This window comes from Rhincodon typus, chromosome 16 (assembly GCF_021869965.1).
Source record: "Rhincodon typus isolate 14 chromosome 16, sRhiTyp1.1, whole genome shotgun sequence".
NCBI classification, from domain to species: domain Eukaryota; kingdom Metazoa; phylum Chordata; class Chondrichthyes; order Orectolobiformes; family Rhincodontidae; genus Rhincodon; species Rhincodon typus.
Window position 1 is genome coordinate 43,405,942 of NC_063347.1, and position 20,276 is coordinate 43,426,217.

General features: G+C 40.2%; 1 protein-coding gene across 4 annotated transcripts in view; it reads right to left on the reverse strand.

The window, feature by feature from the left end:
* Positions 1 to 20,276, reverse strand: part of LOC109933178 (E3 ubiquitin-protein ligase PDZRN3-like) — a 278,746-nt gene that overhangs the window by 29,272 nt on the left and 229,198 nt on the right. The window contains exon 1 of one of the 4 annotated variants that reach the window (XM_048606747.1): positions 2,234 to 2,309. The exons of the other annotated variants lie outside the window; for them this stretch is intronic. Coding sequence (XP_048462704.1) covers positions 2,234 to 2,254 — 21 coding nt within the window. The 5' untranslated portion in view covers positions 2,255 to 2,309. Of the gene's footprint in view, positions 1 to 2,233; positions 2,310 to 20,276 lie in introns of those variants that run through there. 4 annotated transcript variants of the gene reach the window in all.

The window sequence follows — 20,276 nt, forward strand, 5'->3', positions numbered from 1 at the left end:
ATACATGACAAAATTCTTTCTGCACCAAGAAAACATATAACATGCATCATACATAGCTGACAAATACCATTACAATAGGGGCTATCAATTTTTATATGCTATTACTATGCATTGTGTAAAGCTGTCATTTATTTGTGGTAAATATCTGCATTTCAGTCGAGACATACTATAATCTGACATGTTACGAGCAAAAACAAGTTTCATCAATATTTTTGATTTTCCACATTGCAGTGAACGTATTTTTACACGTTACATATACACCAAGAAATGGAACACAATGATCAATAATTTTATGGCGTTCAATACAAGTGGTAAATCATGGCAAGACATTCTTTAGACTGACAGAGCAAATGTAAATTGATGACAAATAGACCCACAACTTCATTATATTGAAGGGCCTGTTCAAATTGTAAAGTGAGATATAAAAAACATTGCAACCAAGAAACTGGATTAAATACAAATTCTCACTTTATTTCTTTCATTAAAGATATGTTGAAGAAGCGTCAGTGTAATTATAGAATGATACAGTGCAGCTTTTTTAGCTCATTATGATTAAGATGTCTTATTTTGGCAGAGCTAACAATTAATTCCAAACCCTATGTAGGAGCAAATTACTGCAGATGCTGGAATCTGTACTGAAAACAAAAAAAAATGCTGGGGATCACAGCAGGTCAGGCAGCATGCATGGACAGACAGCAAGCTAAGGAAGAGTCATTTTGACTCGAAACATTAGTTTGCTTCCTCTTTCCATGGATGCTGCCTAACCTGCTGTGATCTCCAGCATTTTTTGTTTTCAAAGCCAAACCTTATTCGGTCTCCAGAATGCTGTAATTTCTCTCCCAAAGTATGTATCTAATTCTCCTTTGAATGTTACAACCACATCTGATTCCACCACACTTAGAGATAGTGCATTTTAGGTCACAACAACTTACACAGGCAAACAAGTTTTCTCATGTTACCTCTGGCTCATAATTCAATGACCTTAAATTTGTTCTGCTCCTGGAAACAGATTCTCCTTATTTACTGAAAAGTATTGACAATTTTTAACAACACTTTCACATCGCTTCTTAACCTTCTCTGTTCTAATGAGAGCAAATTCAGCTTCTCTAATTTCTTCACTCAGCTCAAGTTCCTCATCCTGATTAGCAATGCAGTAATTCTCTTCCGGACTTCAAGACCTAGGTATCCTTCCTAAAGTACAGTTCCTACAATTGAAAGCAATACTGCTCCTGAGGCATCATCAGTGTCTATTAAAGTTTTAATAACTTCCAGGCTGTTTAATTTTATTCCTATGTTACTAAAACCAAGGATTCTATATTTATTTTAATAGCCTCCTAGCTTTACACACTGACATAGTTTTACAGCTATCTTTCTGTTCCTGCAACCCCCTAAACTGTACTGTTCAGTTCACATTTGTTGTCCTCTTCCTTCCAAAATGTACCACTTCATATTCCTTCAAATTCAATTTTGTTTGCTGTGTCTCCGATCATTTCAATGGCCTCTGTCCTCCGCTTACGATCCTACTCTTTGCTTATTACATTTCTGACTTTTGTCTCGTGTTCGAACATTGAAATTGCATTCTGCACAGCTGAATCTAATACAGATCCAAAACAGAAGTGGTTCTAACGTTGATCTGTGGTCAATACTACCATGTATCTTCTTCTACTCTGAGAACTGCTTACCACTACTTGTTACTTTGTCTCAGGGACACAATCTGTATGTAGTTTGTGACTGTCTCTTTAATCCCATAGGCTTCAGTTTTGCTGATGAATCTGTGTGGTACTGACAAAAGTGTCTGAAAGTTTATATACATAATATTGACCACACTATCCTTATCAAGCCATGTCTTTGCTTCAAGCAACTTGATCAAGTGAGCCACTATTTGCCTTTACCAAATACACTAATAGTTTCAAATGTTCTCAACACTTTTCTCTTCCACATCGACCACAGTGTATTTTAGCCACTTTTAGTCAAAGCTGTCATAAGTTTGAATGAAAGGAACTTCATCATATCACAGTATTCCCCAACACTCTTGTTTTACCTCACTCTTTCAGAACCCACATCTTTATTGAAGTATCTAGCTGTTTCCTGCAAAAAATCTTGATCTGAGCCTTAACCATCTTGATAACTTATTCGGTTGAGTGAATGGTGTTACATAAAGTTAAGAATAACTACCTTCCTGGTCTGAGAGAAGAGTGGTATTTAATGAAGGAGATGAAGTTTATTGCATTACCATTACATGAATATAATCCATATCACAGGGAGCACACTAGCTTCAGTTCAGTCACTTCACTCTCAGTCCCTGTGACATCATCACAGCAGATGCTGCTCAGTGCACTCAATCAAGTATTAACCCTTTCAGGACATAATGTAGTGCATTCCAGCAGTGTGTCACCCTCTTTGCAATGAAACAGTCTTGTGTCATGAATATCATGAGCAACAACTTGTCTCAGCTGAGGCTTAAGCATTGTCTGATAGGCAGAGCTCCAAGTGCCAACTCAAGCATGAGTTGAACTTAACGACTGTAAACCTCTCAGTGCTAATTTTACAAGAATTTCTGCACTTGTAACAATTCTCAGAGACAGGTTCATGAGACGTTGACCTGTGTCTGTACTACGATGGTCATTTAATAAAGAGGGAGAAAATCAAATCACTCTAAATGAAGTAGAATGATCTTTTGGAGCTTTTGATCCCAGTAGCTTTGTTTATTTGAATGTGCACAGCACTACCATGGTACATGACCTTTCTTCTAAACCAAAGTTAATTAATCAGAGTGTAGTTGCTCTTTATTGACAATTTGAAACACACAAAACAGACCCTGGATTAATTTTTCAAATCTCACTCGCACCTCTTTAAAAACTATTTGTAAAAATCGTTCTAACTCACTAGTTTGACGGCAAATTACCCAAAGTCGTCCATGCAGAAATGTAATTGCAACCTTTTAAAAACCATTATCGAGAACATCATAGGTGGAATTTTCCCACTTTCAGTGTGGGTTGAGTGATGTTCATGGAAGTAAGTCCAACATGGCTGATAGCAACCTTTCATGCACAACTAGGCTCTGGGGCTTCATTCTCAGGCAGGCAGCTGGCTGCAATGAGAGAGATGCTTATTACTGCTGGGACCTTTGGTGTACATGCCAAATGGTGCCAGCAACATACAATTTCCAACAGGGCAAGTGAGGAACAAACCCTCATTCCATGGTGTTTGAGCCTGTACATTCAGGACATGGCCCAGTGGAAAGGGAAGCTCACTCCCTGATTCCAGTTAGGGACCTGGAAGTTTTGCTGGTTGGTGTACAGGAGGGCAATCATTTTTCCAACAAACTGTCACAGGAGTCCATACCACCAGACCTAAGCAGCCTGGAAACAGCCCAGAACTGGTCAGTGCAGGAAAAGGGACCATGATCTTCATTGTATCACAAGGATAAGAGCTACCATCTTCTATTTTCTACCTGATGCTCATCGGGTCACCACTCATTCTGACTTTGTCACTGCACGTGCATTTCACCAAAGCTCATGGACTCTTTTATTCTTGAATTATGTCCATTCAGCAGCTCTGATCCACCTACCAAACAGTCAAACTACCAACCCTTCCGACCATCAGCACTTTCTACCAACTCTCTGGAGACACCTCACAAGACCCCTGTTCCTGCGTCACCACCAACTGTTCTTCCATCCACTGTCATCATATTCAGTTCCCCATTTCAGGAAAATTTGGCCCACAGCTGGGTCAAGGGGTCCAGGTCCAGTAGGAGTTGATGTGCTTCAGCCTCCTCACTCTCTACCAGGAGAAAGAGAGCCAGAGAACAGCATGACCACTCACGTGGGGATGGAGAGAACTCAGTGGCCAAACAACCCAATCAGCTTCATTTTGCTGTGCTGTGCAACTTCAGATTAACACAGAGCTAACTCATTTCTAATTTGCACAAGCTTCCATTCTGTTAAACTCCTAATTTGCTCTTCTCTTATGCAGGAACCTATCGGCACCAACACCAGAATGCCTCAGCTCTACCTGCACCTCTGAGGAGGAAGTCACTGAACCTTCAGAGGATACGCTGGCAAGAATTTCCCTGCGCCCACCACCAGCTCAGAGACTTTCACCGCAGTGGGTATTCTTTCTGTATTAGACTCTGGAGCACAATTTGCTGAGCATGTCATTGATATGTTTCGACAGTTGGCTGATGAAGAAACGCTCCATGTCTCTGACATGTAGTGGACTGCAGGAGACAGACAGCTTTGTCAGAATCAGTAGATAAGTTGGATCAAAGAATGGGGGTACATGATTAGGGCTGTGCTGGCTCGGACATGCATGTGAATGGCTGGCTCTGTGAATAGGCTGATGACCGTCGTGGAGAGGCAGGTCCAGCACACACCGTGCCTGCCACGTGTGTATGGACTTACACTCCATCGTTCCGGCCATCGGTGCTCACCGTTCGTGCACAAGGCGAGAGTAAGATGGAGTCTTTGACCTTCTCCGAGTCCCTTCCTCTTGGATCTGGTCAAGACCCGATCTTCACACTTAGAAGATTGTTGTTGTTCCCTCATTTTGTCTACATGCAGAAAATCGCCCTCTTGTTAGCTCCTGTTGTGAGCAGCATAGCATGCTATGATGATGCAGCGCACATTTTCTGGACTATCCTGCAAAACCTCCACCACACTGGTCCAGACATTCAAACCTCATCTTAAGGAGGTGAATGGTCTGCTCCATTAGGGCTTTGCTGTAAGTGTAAAATATCATTGTAACTTTGTTTTGCTTCATTCTCAGGGTTTCATAACGGTGTCATTCGAAATATTTGGTGGGGATAGCCTTTGTTTTCCAGCAGCCATTCCCGTATGGCCCAGGGACATTGGAAGGAAACAGAAACCTGCAGCTTCTCCATTGTGTAATTCTGACAGTTCCCAGAACAGCTGGCACTGATCCTCAGAATGTGGCCGCGACAGTCACAGATATGTTGAATGCTGATGGAGTGGAATTTTTTTCTGTTGAACTTTGCAGGATTGTAACTGGACAGATTCAGATGAGAGAACCTTGCACCCGAGTGAATCTAGTGATGAAGAATCCCACTGGCCGGAATGGTTCACTCTCCTCATCTCAGGGGGAAAGCCACGAATGGCTGTGCTGTGAAGAAAAGGGCATGTCACTTACTAGATACAGTTGGTGGGTCCCCAAGGGTTGCGAGATGCCACATAGGATCACAAGCTGCTCCTTGAAATGAGCCTCTGACATACAAATTTAGGACAGGTGCAACCTCACCAGGCATTGGATATGATTGCCATCCATTCCTTCTGTGTAAAGGTTCTGCTTCAGCAGGTTTCCCCATTTCGTGATGAGGAGTCACGGCATCCCCAACTGGCATTGAAGCTTCACAAACTCCAGACTGAGTTGGCAGAGTAACCTTGAGTAACAATGGCCCACCCCCGTTGGACTGATGTCTCCACAGCATACCCAGCTGACATACTTGTAATCCACAGACTGGTTGCACTTGGCCCTCAGCACTGATTGTGGCCCTATCCCTGGACTCTGGGAGGACCAGCTGCCTGAATTAATGTGGGAATCAATGGCCTACTGGCTAACTACAATTCCTCTTCACTCCATTTTGACTTCCACATAATACCATCTGCTTGAAGCTCATGTAGTGTGTATGCTGTGAGATGTACTGGCTAGTTCTACAACTGTGACATTCACGTTGCATGGTGACATGTCCAACCCGTGGCTGTTTACTGCTTCCCACTGTCACAAGCTGCCTACTTCCCCAACCAGGCTATAAAGCATGGCAAGCTACAGAAGTTGGAAGCATGTATTGAGCACAGGTAACTGACTTTGTGCAGAAGGATCAGTTGCATGATGGCTGGCACAAGCATTTGTTGAGCTGCAGCCACCAGAAACCTGCTCCAACTTACACATTGGGAACTTCCACTGTCTAGTTTCTTGGTTCCAGAGAGGAGAATTGGAATGTGGCATAGAAATAAGGTGAATTGAGTCTTTAAGTAGATGCAAATGCATTGCTATAAGGTCATTGCTGTTTAAAGAAGAGATTCTGAAGTCACCATGTATGCCTTAAGAGAAGGGCAAATATTTTTTCTTGATGTTGAGAATCTGATCTTTTATTCTTACTGTAATTTAATACCCATCTCCTCTCTGCTCATGCCATACCAGAGAGGAGAAAATTTCATCCCTTGTTATCCTTGTGAACAAAATAAATGTTTAGCCCAAATATCTTGTGCTTTACTGCATCATACAGGGTTCACAATGATGATCAGGAAGTAATATTTCGGTGAATGCCCGCACATCTCCTTTCATTGGAGTTTTTAACTCATTTAGCAATCTAAATGGTTTTACTTCTTAATTTTGTTACTTTCAAATATTAACATCCAAAAAAAAAACCTTGTGGTGTTTACTGACAATAAGTGAAGCCGTGTTTGTTTATATGTGACAATTCTACTATGATTCCTATTTAATTTTGAGGTCATCATCGTAGGATAGAACTCAGAATGAACTTAACACTCGACTTATCTTCACAGATGCTTTGGCATACTCGAGTTGCACATTAAGACAATTCTTTAAACCATCTGTTTGACCAAGCTTTTGGTTATTTGGCCTCATGTACTTTGTTTGGTAGCAACTGTAAAATGCCTTGGGTATTTTATCGTGATATATTTCTATTACATAACATGGTGAGGGGAGTACCAAAATAAACCAGTATTGCATGCATCTTAAATGGTGAAGACGACAATATCTTTATTTTCATTTTTTTGTTTTTATACATTTCAACAGAATTTCTGTCTGGAATTACCAATATTGATATCACATATCAAGGATTGAGATTTAAATATTACATGGAGAAGTTGTAGAGGATAGAATAAAAACCAAAAGAACTGCGGGTGCTGTAAATCAGGAACAAAAACAGAAGTTGCTACAAAAGCTGAGCTTTTTCCAGCAACTTCTGCAGAGGGCAGAATGTCTGCTCTAGATAGACCCACAAAATTCAAATATTCTGGCAAAAGATAATACAAGTTGTCAAGAAGGCGGAATGAACAGAATCAGATGACAGCATGCAATTGGGATAGAAATTGGTAATGATAAGGAGAACGAATAGCAATTGGGAACTGCTATCAGCCACACGTTCAAGCTGAGCAGGTAGATAGCTAGCTGTTTAGGCAAGTAAGACAGGCTGCAAGAAATCAGGATGGGATAATCACAGGGGATTTCAACATCCCTGAATTAAAGTGGTCTGATAAGTGATAAACAGAGAAGCAATTTCCTAGAGGTAACCAGTGATGACTTCTTGATGCAATATTTCAGCAGAATACTGGAGTCTGGGATCTGGAACATTTTGGCTTCATTACCACGCGCAAGTGAAAAGCAACATTTATTGTTGAGGACTGATTTATGTGAGGAAAAAATAATCAGCGCATATTCTGATCGCTTGCACTACTTCTGAAATATGTCTCCTGAAACTCTCTTGCAGCTTGTTTACAAGTATAACCCAACTCAGGCAAGTTTCCTGCATTTACACCAATTTGTATTATAAGAAAATGCAAACACCAGTTGCTTGTAAGGTACCTTGATTGGATGAGATATCCTGTTCTTTAGGGAAAAGTGCAAAGCATTAGGTGATACTCTGGGTGAAACAATTAAGGACACAATAACAAAAAAGTTCACCCAAGTAGCAAATAAAGTTACCAATATTAAAAGTGAAATATTCCCTGGCAGTTTGAGGCTGGTTGCTTGAACATCTGTGGTGAATAGAATGCTGAATGCCATTAATGTTTCACTAAAGTGATAGGATACCAAGGGAGTCAGTGTTTTTCAATAAAAAAATACTGCCAGTTACATGTGGCTACAAGGTCATGAGTTGTGACTTCTTGTTTCTCAGGCTTTTTTTTTGTCATTTATACAAATGATTTGGATGTGAATACAGGAGGCATGGTTAGTAAGTTTGCAGATGACACCAAAATTGGTGAGGTGTAGCGCAGTGAAGAAGGTTACCTCAGAGTACAACAGGATCTTAATCGGATGGGCAAACCGGCTGAGAGTGGCGGATGGAGTTTAATTTAGATAAATGTGAGGTGCTGCATTTTGGTAAGACAAATCGGGGCAGGACTTATACACCTCATGGTAAGGTCCTGGGGAGCGCTGCTGAACAAAGAGACCCTGGGGTGGAGGTTCATAGTTCCTTGAAAATGGAGTCACAGGTAGACAGGGTAGTGAAGGCCGCGTTTGGTACACTTGCCTTCACTGGTCAGCACATTGAGTATAGGAGTTGGGAGATCATGTTGTGACTATACAGCACATTGATTAGGCCATTTTTGGAATAATGCTTTCAATTCTGGTCTCCCTGCTATAGGAAGGATGTTGTGAAACTTGAAAGGGTTCAGAAAAGATTTACAAGGATGTTGCCAGGGTTGGAGGGTTTAGGCTGTAGGGAGAGGCTGAATAGGCTGGAGCTATTTTCCCTGGAACATTGGAGGCTGAGGGGTGACCTTATAGAGGTTTATAGAATCATGAGGGGCATGGATAGGGTGAAAAGACAAGGTTTTTTCTCTGGTACGGGGGAGCCAAAAACTGGAGGGTATCGGTTTAAGGTGAGAGGGGAAAGATATAAAAGGTACCTAAGGGACAACATTTTCACACAGAGGGTGGTGCACATATGGAATGAGCTGCCAGAGGAAGTGGTGGAGGCTGGTACATTTACAACATTTAAAAGGTATCTGGGTGAGTACATGAATAGGAAGAGTTTAGAGGGATATGGGCCAAATGCTGGCAAATGGGACTAGATCAGTTTAGGATATCTGATTGGCAAGGACAAAATGGACCCATGCATCTGTTTCTGTGCTGTACAATTCTCTGACTAAGTGTGTAGATGAGCAGATTAGAAGTTAACTCAATTACTATTACAACAGCTAAAAAAATTTCCTTGTATTGGAATGAATGCAGCTAATGAGCTGAATGAAAATCTAGAAAGAAGAGCAGATATATGGGAGAAATTCTAGTCCATGTCTGCACATTCAGCTTTACAGATGGGAGGTGACATCTGTCTGTTACTTAGTCAATATGGAAGCGAATACTTCCTGTAACATAATAAGTGACAACTGCAGATTTTATTTATATAGGGAAGAAGAGAAAGGAGAAAACCTGTTTTACAAATCTGGCCAATTCAGAGTATCAGTTAAGGGAAGGGAAAAGAATTCAGAAAAAGATCATTTGGTGTCCTCCTCTCAATTTTTATCTTCATTCTTTTCAATTGCCGAATGTGTACATGATAAACAAATGAAAAGCATTAAAGATAATAATTATTGAATATCCTAATATTTTTTGAGGACCAGTTTAAAGTGATTGACACAACAACCCAATGTGGAATAAGGGTAAGAAAATGCACAAACTGGAATTCACTGTCTGCAAGCTTGGTGAAAGATGATTTAGCTGCAGTTATCTGGACAATTACCAGGGGACAAAAATTGAGGGCTGCAGAGAAAAGAGCAAGATTAGTGGAGTCTTTGTTGACAGAGAACGGGATCTGAAATGATGGACCAAATGGCCTCCCTTTAAGGATTTCATTCAAATCCAGTCCCGCCCTATGGAGTAGGTCCTCCTACCCTAACAATACGCATCTTTTAAATAATAATGGAACAATAAATTACCCTGTTCCCATTAAAGAGGCAAGTGATTTACTTGTGTGAAAACAGCATTTTTTGTGAATAAAAGCAGAAAGTTGTTCTTCTGAGAGGCAAAAACTACTGTAAATTGGATCATGCAAAAATATTTAAATGCATAGAGGTACAGTCTGTTGTGGATTATTTTCATGATATTAAAAGTTTTGTTTGCATCATCAGGTAATGTGTGGTTTGTGGGTACATAAAATAGCATGATTTCAGATGTCAAGAGTACTTCATTCAAGTTCAGTCATTTATTTGTTCTTGAATTTTAGAAATAATTTATATCTTCAGCTCAGGTGATGAGTATATGTTTGCTCTTGTAAACACAGTGAATAGATATTGTCACAAATTGTTACATTATGCTTCAGAATGTGCTAAGTATTGAAATGGCCAATTGTGCTTTTCTTTTTAAAGTGAAATTATCAGATTTCCAACTGACTGAGGAAAAATCCCTGCGCTGTCAAATGTACAGTTATGAATAGTTATCCAAAACAAAAACCCAAACCTTCAAGCATTAAATACAGTCAAAGTACTCACGCCCACACACAAAGTAACAAATGCAGTTAAATCAGGTACTGAGTAAATTCACTTTAAGAAATAATAAAGATTGCCCAATCAAGTCACTTATAAAAATAAGCCTCCATGCAAATTATTTTATCACTAAAAGTTAACTTGCAAATTACAAATGTTGTCTTCTCTAAACAAGATTTTAGTGTTACAGATGGTTTCAGTTCCTATTTTACGGACAGTGTGCAGCAAGATTTAATCACATTAATTTCATTTTTAATTAAAATTTCCAGTTAGTCTGATGTATTTTATTCAACACTACCTACTATCTGAAGCCAGTATATAATAATTATTTCTCTTAACTTCATAATCTGATGGTGATTTGTATATATAATATAATAATCACCTTTTCTGGAATGACTGATTAAAGACACCAAGTCTTTAAATGAACACATTTAAATAAATTATGTTGCCTAAAGCATTAGTAATTAATTATATCAATAAGGTTATGAGACACCAGAAATTAATTTGAGATTGTGACAAAAGACTGCTATTTGCAGTGTTTCTGGATGTGCTGGCATTTAATTCCCAACATTCACCAGACTTTTGTTAATGTATCCCACAAGTATACAACTCTCATATGTCATGAGGGCAAGTAGTTGACGTATTCCCAAACTTTGCAACTCTTAGACTTACGAGAAGACATTGAGAGTGACTGGCACAGCAGCGCTTGTGGATTTGTATTTTGAAAGGAGAGCGTACATGTTGTTTACTTGGCCCCACATTCACCTTCTCCCCATAAACATGCAGACTCTTTCTCTACAACTAACAACTCCAAATCCTTGCTGAATGCCTTGACTGAACTTGCCTTCACCACATTCTCGGATCCTGAACACTTGCTACAGGAAAAGGTTTTGCTTCATATCATCATTGCTTCTTTTGGCAGTTCACCTAAATCTGCACCCTCGAGATCCTGATCCTTCTCCAGCTTTTCTTCATACATTCTGTCCAGATCCCTCATGATTTTGAATATCTCAAACAAATATTCTCTGAAATGCCTCCAAGGAAAACAGTCTCAAATTTTCCAATCTATATAACTGAGGTTCCCCATCACTGGAATTACACACAGAAATCTTTTCTGCACACACTCCAATGCCTTCACATCCTTCCGAAAGCACGATATCTAGAATTGGAAGCAACACTTCAGTCAAGACTGAACCAGTGTTTTATACAAGTTTAATTCATGTGCCTTGGTTTTGTACTCTGTGCTGCTAGTGATAAAGCCCAGGATACCATATGGTTTCTTAACCACTGTCTCAACCTGACCTCCCACCATTTATATTTTAAGCACAAAGACACTGAGGTTCCTCTGCTCCTATACACCCTTTGAGTACATTACATTTTTCTCCGTATTCCTTGTACAACATGAATCACTTTACACATCTCGGCATTAAATTTCATCTGTCAATTAACTGCCCATTCCACCAACCTGCCAGCATCCTTTAGAAATTCTACATTCTCTTCGTCTCTGTTTTCAACAATCCCACGTTTTTCAATGCCTGCAAATTTTGAATTGTACCCTGTGCACCGAAATCTATGTCATTAATATATATCAGAAACTGCAGGGTCCTAACACCAAACTCTGGAGATTCCACTTCCACATTCCATTTTTTTGGGCTTATCTTTATATCCCTTTTTGAGCAAGGGTGCAATTCTCCAATCCCTTGGCACCACCCTGAGTGCAAGGAAATTCAAAAAAGTTATGGCAGGTATCTTCAGTATTTCGACTCTCTTGGCTGCACCTTCACAAAGTGTTATTAGATGGTCACCTCATCCTGGTGCCCTGCAGACTTTAATCCTAACAGTCTATCTAACAAATGCTACTCATCAATTTTAAATACTTTAAGACTGAACTAACTTATTTTTGTGAAAGACAGATGCAAAGTACTCATTTGATATTTCAGCCATGCCCTGTGTTCTATTTTGGTCCCTGATTAGGCCCTTCTTTTTACTATTCTGTGTCAACATTAAACTTTTGGATTCCCTAATATGTTAACTGCCAGTGTCTTTTCACACTCCTTCTTTGTTTCTCATAATTGTTGTTCCAATTCCCTTTGATCCCTTAATCTATGTTCTTGGTTCCATTATCCTCCTCACATTTGTTCTTCATATTTATTGCTATCTCATTTATCATAGAGGGAGCTCTGGATTTGTTCGCTCTATATTTTACCTTCATGGGAATGTTCATTGATTGTGCTTGAACTCTTTCTCTTTAAAGGCAGCCATTTTCAGTTCCAGTTTTGCCTACTAACCTTCAATCACAATTTTTTCTGGATCAGATCCATTCTTCACATTTAGGTTGGCTATCTCCCAGTCAGTCATTCTTACTCGGCATTGTTGCTTTCCTACTTATGTAGCAAACCTAAAGCCAATACGATGACTACCATCCCAAAATGTTACATGACTGACACTTGATCTATTTGGCCCTCCTCATTCCTAAGAATCAAATCGAGCAACACTTCCTTTCTTGTTGGAGTGAAAGCATAGGGCTGAATTTCACCTGTATCAGCTAAATATCTATTTTGGCAAATTCATGGAGGGCATTTTTTTGTGAGCGTAAGTGAGTTTCCTCACTCTATTCTCTAAAACCCGGCTCATTACCTAGACACTATGCTTCTATGGCATCCTGCTTACACCATCTGCTGTCTCACCAGAGGTGGAGGTACTTGTCATTGCCAAGGCATCAGTGTCATTTTTATAGTCCAGATATGTGTCAGGCCAAGTACTGCCAGCTCGGAGCTGTCCTTCAGTGTGCAAGTAGTGGGAGAGGAGCCAAATAGGTACCTTTCTCAGGGCACACTGGTGGCAGGGGTTCATCACAATGACAAGTGCACATGCATAGATGTATTCCAAGTTCAGAACCAAAACAACGCAGTTTACTCACCCAAAGTTACACTTCCTTGGATAGGGAGTGTTATTCTTTAACCAATGACAGTGTGACCTGCAGCTTAGCCATGTCAACCATCACTCACCAGTATCCGCCCCCCAACCAATGCCAGTTTGCCTTTGACTGTCGATGACAACCCCCTTCCCTCAGTAACCCATGTTCTCCAATTCACTATTGTCTCTCACCTTTGTAGTTTGAGTTGCCCTTTATGAGTACTGTCCCCTCTTCATCCCCAGCATGCTGCCTCCAATCCCTCTAACTGACCCCCTCACAGCAGTGGCCTTGGATAAACTCACTTTAAGCTGACGGCAGGACTGACTATGGCCCATACCCCAGACAGTATTACAGGCCTGAATCTAATTACTGTAAAACTCCAGTCTTAGTTATTGCAGCACAGAATAGGACAATTCATCCATCTCGTGGATGTGAGCGCTTCATGTAGAAAAATCCAGTTAGTCCCATTCCCTATTCTATCGCTATCATCTGTAAGTTTAGATCATCTAAGTACCTATGCAAGTTCCACTTGCCTACTAGGGTGGTAGATATGGATTAATAATTTCAGTGAGCTGCACGAAAAAGATCTTTCTCACATTCCCCCTGCAACTTCTGATCAAAACCCTTCAATCTCTGCCTCCCAGTACAAAGTTTAAGTTACTTAGAACTGCTTTGCTTTGTCCATCTTTTCTAACCAGTCATTATCTTGCACACTTTTGTCAAATCTCCCTTCAATCTCTTTTGCTCCAAGGAAAACAACTGGCAGAAACAATGGAATTTAATCTGAAGGAGTGTGAGGTAAAGTATTTTGGCAGAAGGGACTGGAAGAGGAAATAAAGATTAAATAGCACGATTCTGAAGAGTGTGCATGAGCATTGAGATCTTGGGATTCATGTGCTCAGGTCTGTGAGGGCGGCAGGATGTACTGAGACAGTAATGTGGGGAGCCTTGGGCTTCAAAACTACAGGTATACTGAGAACAAAAACAAAGTTATGTTGAACATGAATAAAGTTCTAGTCAGGCCACGACGAGAGTATTTGGCTCTGGTTATCACACATTATGGCTCATGTAAGAACCCTTGAAAGGATGTGGAAGAGATCGACCAGAGGAGTTTCAGATTTCAGGAATTTTAACTATAAAGTTAGGTTGGAGCAGTTACACAGAGCAGAGTTGTTACAATGCAGGAGATGATATGTTCGCAGTCAGTTAATGGTTTGCATCCTTAATTTTAGGTTTTGAAATCAAAAAAGGAGGAAAATATAATTCATATTATGCAAATTTTCCGTCTGATTAGTTGCAATGAAAAAGTTAATTACTTTAAATTTTAGCACCAAATAAAAATTGAAATTAAAACTTAAAAGGGCAATTAGGGATGAGCAACAAACACCAGCCTTGCCAGCGCTGCTCACATTCCAGGAGAGGAATAAAATAACATTGGGCCTTCCCATACCTTAAGTATTTAATATAAATTTAAGCCTCATGATCTTCAGTTTCCCATCAGCCAGGAATAACACTTACAGCTGTGCATTGTTTTCAAGCAGTCTGCTCATTTATTTGAGGTGACTTAAGTCTTATGATAGACTGCAATGTATGCACTCATTCCCTGATATAGTCTCTGCTCTGTATCAGAATTCCCCTACCAACTGAATGTTTAAACCAATTCATAAGAGAATTTCTTCACAATCCATGTGGAACTGTTATTATGTCAAATGATTTAGCTTTCACCTGTTGAATCAGATTTCATTCAGTGGGTGGAAGAATTCCTGTCTGGTTGTGTTCATTTTCTCAGTAGAAATTGGCTGTAGCTTTTATTGAACTGACATTAACAACTTGAAATTATTACAAAAAAAACAAAATTGGCTGTCAACTTCACTTCCTTCTTTTTCTGGCCAGAAGACATTAAGTAGCACAAGAACCAACTTTAGCAACCAAGTTTTCAATGCACATTTTACCAACTAATTTGTAGTGTTCGCATTTACAGTCCCTACCAGTAAAAGCTGAAAAAAATTCCCATAAACCAAAAGTGGAGACTTTGAGAATTGCTATTGAAGTGAAGCATGGCACATCACATCTACATAAAAACCGAAAGAATTGCAGATGCTGTAAATCAGAAACAAAAACAGAAATTGCTGGAAAAGCTCAGCAGGTCTGGCAGCATATGTGAAGTGAAATTAAAATGAATGTTTCGAGTCATCTACAAATGTATAAGTGCTGACAAGTAACAGAGTTTTACTATCAAACTCGGGAGTGCAGGAGAAAGAGAAAAGTGTTGTTTGCCATCTCAGTGGATCAGATTCTCCAAGGCATGGCTAACATACTCATTTTGCCACTTTGCTCCGCTTTATGTTAAGAGCAAGACTCACTTTTCTGACAAGAGATTCTGATCAGGACTCCTTCAGAGATTCACAGCCGTACTTAAAATCCAATAGGTCCCTTGTAATGAGGGATATTCAGAAGGGAAACCATGCCCCCTTTTTAAACAGCAGGTCTTCTATATCCTGCAGGGGTCAGCGAGTGGGGGAGCAGGGGAGGGGTTTGGAAAGGGGGCAAGGACAAAGGGGTCAGCTCCTGGATGGCAGTGAGGGGGTGTGTATCTCTCCTGGGGGAAAAGAAATGTCAGATCTTGTGGAAGAGAGGGGGAGGAGAAGGAGTAACAAACTACTTAAAACTTACTCCCAGGTAACATGAACCTTGCAGCGACATTCTGTAAATGTAACTCAGTATGAGAGTAGGACAGATTTTGCTGTAGAAATAATGATGACACTAGCAGCGCACATGGTAATTTTTACCATCTAAAAAAGCCAGAAAAACTTTGTTTTGTCCATTCCAGTGTAAAGGTATAAAAAATTTTAAATTACAGCCAAACAATACAACCAAACTTCAAACTAACTTGCAGAAGTATGGAAATTTTGTCCTTTATGATTTTAATTATTGTTGGAATTAAAAAAAAAACTTGCTTGCTTCATTTCTTTCTCTCTCTCTCTCTCTCTCTTCATACCATCTTTCTTAATCCTTCTTTCTTTACCAGATTTAAAATTGAATTAAAAATCCAAGCTGATAGGGCAGATGGCCTTATCAACCACAGCGGACAAAATCCACAGCTCCGGGAGAAGAAAGATATGTTGGAAGCACTGATGTGGGAGGTGGCATCATCAGAGCTGCTGCAGTGGAGATTGAAAAACTGGAAGAATGGAGTAGGAAGTAGGGTGGAAGGGACTCTAGTCAAGACAAGAATAGGAATGAGTAGGCCATAGAAGCCCTCGAGTGTGTTTTGTCACTTAATAAGATCATCACCAATCTGCAATTGAACTTGATATGTCTATCTCTTCCCCATCTACATTGGTGCCTTTGAATAACAACAATCTATGAAGCTCAGTTTTAACTAAGCATTCTTCTTCCATTAACTGCATTGTGTGGGAGGGAGTTTCAAATTTCCACCACCCTTCGCATGAAGGAATATTTCTTAATTGCACACCAGCCAAGGTCTAGCTCCAATTTCTTTGACCATGAAGCCCTCCCCCACCATTGTCAATCCTATGCTGAGCGTCAGTTAGCTCAGGCAGCTGGACAGCTGCTCTGCGATGCACTGTGGAACCACCAGTGCAGATTCAATCCCTACCCCAGTTGAGGTCACTGTGAGGTCTCACATTCTCATCCTCACCCACATTGCCTGAAGCATGGTGACCCTCAGGTCACATTCGCTACCAGCTGACCCTCTCTAATGAGGGATCGGCCTGTAGTTATTTCCACATTGTTCCAATCCCCAAACAGCAGCACTTTCAAACTAGTTTCTCCCAACCAACCCTATCAATTCCTCTCAGTATCCTAAAGGCTTAAATTAAATCACTCCTTGTCCTTCTAAGTGATGCTGTGGATGGAAGATCTTCAGGTAAAGTCAATGACACTCCTGCAAAGAATGGCTTGATGTTTAATGGTGGAGTAGTGATCCAGTTGAAGGTAAAAGGACATGTCAGAGAATTGGCATTCGGCCTCATTCCAACATGATACCCTAGCCCACTCCTCCACCAGTGAGAACTGGAGGGTGTAACAGTCTCATTTCGTGAGGACAACAGATTAGCAGCCAACAGCATTCTTATGCCCCTTAAAATCTCATCCCTCACCCACCCATCCCACACGACCCTTATACCTCCATTTATCTTCAACAGCCATTCAATCAGGATGTCTTTGAAACAGATATTTGAAAAGAAGTTCGCGGTCTAATACAATGGTCATTCAATCACTCTCATGCATGAAAGCCATTCTATATATTTAGAGGCTTTCAAGTCATCAATCCACAATAGGAACAAGTATTTATTCACTTAATGCAAAGACAGATAATCGTTCAGTAATCATTTCAAACTATCAAAATGGGAACACAGGCCCCTGCTTAAATGTGTGTTCTTGTATCTTTTGAAAACAAGTCAAGCATTCATAAAAGGTTTCATATTTAGGTTTTCAAAAGTCTGCTCCTGTATTGAAAAATAGCCATGAGGGACAGGGGTGATGGAGAAAACTCAAACTTCCTACAGTGTTTACTGTGGTGATTCCAACTTCAGAAAAGGCACATGTCGGCTCATAAACCCAAGCCCATGTAGATCCACAAAAGGCCGCACAAAAATAGTAAACAGATGGGAAGAGACAGCAAATGTGTAATTAGTGCAAACAGTTTCTGCATTATATGTCATTTTCAACTGAATTCATGGCCTTGTCGTTCAATTAAAAAAAATAGCCTTACGGCATTTCCTGTTAAGGGTCTACAACCCTCATAAATGATTCTTCATTCTCGTTGGTTAGGGAAATGCACAGTTTATTGCCTCATTCCCCTGTAGAGGCTGCTGTGTCAACTTGGCTTTCTAAATACACAGTTTCAGTGCAGAATCCATTGTCTATGGGCGAGCGTAATTTTAATGAATGGCTGGAGCTGTTTGCTCACTGTCAACAGCAAAATTCAGCCTATTATGTTTGTGCAATAATTTTCATTCCATACATGTTACGTCAAAAGAAGAGACTGATTCTATACCCAGAGATTTTCAGACGCACTTGGCTGAAGATCCCATTTTCAAACGCAATCGTCCATTGATCCTTAGCAAGAACATGGAGAGCACTAGGGGAGTAGCCGGAGATGAGGAGTAATGGGGAAGGTCCCATGCTGAAAGCAGGCGCAAGTGGGAGGCTGAAGCTTCAAAATGCACTGTGGGAGCAGGAGAGAGTGGGAGACAGCAGAGCACGTCCTCCAGCCACTCTACCTACTGGCTCACTGTCAACTATCGTATCTTTGACAGTTGCCCATAATGCCCATCTGTGGGTGGCACTACACTGCAGATTCTATAGAAGATTTTTGCACATGCTCAGGGCCTGCAGAATCCAGGTTGAGAACAACCCATCCAGCAACAACAGTGTATGGTTGCACTGTACTGCTATACAAAGGTCAGAGGTAGTCAGGAGTAATTTCAAGAAAATCATCTCATTAAAGTACTTTGAGTTAAACTTCACTCTTACAATGTGGAGGTGCCGGTGTTGCACTGGGGTGGACAAGCGCCGAAATCACATGACACCAGGTTACAGTCCAACAGGTTTATTTGAAAACATAAGCTTTCGGAGCCTTGGAAAAGCTTGTGCTTTTAAATAAATCTGTTGGACTATAACCTGGTGAGGTGTGATTTCTGACCTTAATTCTTGGATGTTACGCTCAGCTTTGGACTCTTGAAAGTCTTTCAATTTGAATTCTTTTAAATCGTGCGAGAGTTATAGTGTTCACTTCGAGCTATATACAATCTACATGCTGCATCTTTTGCAAATGTAGAGCAATAATTCACAGTGGACAATTGGGTAATTAGTATAGAGAGTGAGAAGCTTAGCCTTGATACCCAACTATATGCAAAATAATGCATTTTTAATGGTGGTTAACTTTTGAATTAGGAATCTGTCAACAGCAGTGACTGTGATTAATGTTTTTTGCTCTTAGAAAAAAAGTTATTGGAATCCATTTAGAAGATTGTACAAATTAGGATATGATTCCTACACTTCCGTCCAATCCTACTTTGTAATGCTTAGTGAGGGAAATAAATAATCTATTTTGTCAAATACATTTTATGTTCCAAAGGATAGTCTACATTTACTGGATATTAAGCATGATAATTCTGACACAATAAAACACTATCATGTAGTTAGTTCATAAAAAAGCATGACTATCAGTTTACTGTCATTTCACATGCTGTGTACTTTCCTCATGGCAAAGAAATCAATCGGTTTTATTTGATGTAATTGCGTAGTCCTGTTGGGAAATATGCCACAAATGCTTCACTGTTTGTTCCCTTACTCAATAAATGTACCAACTGTAGTCATCCCAGAGTCCTCAAGGGAACAGTTAGTGCAGTACATCTCAGCTGTGAAAGACGGATTTGTCTTGTGTATTGAAATTCTGCTGGCATTCACCAGCATGATTTCTGTATCCTGAAACAGCTTTCATCATTGCTCAAGTTTTTCACTGTAACACAAAGGCAGCAACCCAAACAATACACAGCCACTCCCAGTAAGGTCACTCACTCGACCAAGGGTAGGCTGAACCATGGCCAAGTTGGAGTTGCATTTTTGCAGAAATATAGCGGGACACAGTGAAAATCTTACAAAAAAATGCACATTCCTTTTATTTTCTTTCAGTGTTAGGGGAAAACCCAAAAACATACCTAATGTTCCAAATAGTAAATTGTGAGTAGTGAAATATTCATTAAATTTATTGTGTGGAAAATATTGGCAGAATTCTGATTTAGTACATTCATTCAGCGATAGAAACAGATTTGTACTCAGCAAGGGTCGGCATTAACATTTCCTGGAGTGATTCATTTGTCACACGAATAGAAATAGTGATTGCAATAAATTCCATGTAAAATGAGAGTTATCCACTGGCTTGTATGCAAATTATTAGAGCACCTTTGAAAATTCCAATTCTGGCAGGTGACCAGAGTTTGCGCATTCTCCCCATGTCTGTGTGGGTATCCTCTGGCACTCCACTTTCCTCCCACAATCCAAAGATGTGCAAGTTGGGTGGATGGGCCATGCTAAGTTGCCTATAGTGTCTAAGGATGTGCAGGCTAGGAGGATTAGCCGTGGGGATTGCAAGGTTACAGGGATAGGGTGGGATGCTCTCCGGACGGTCAGCGTGGCATCGA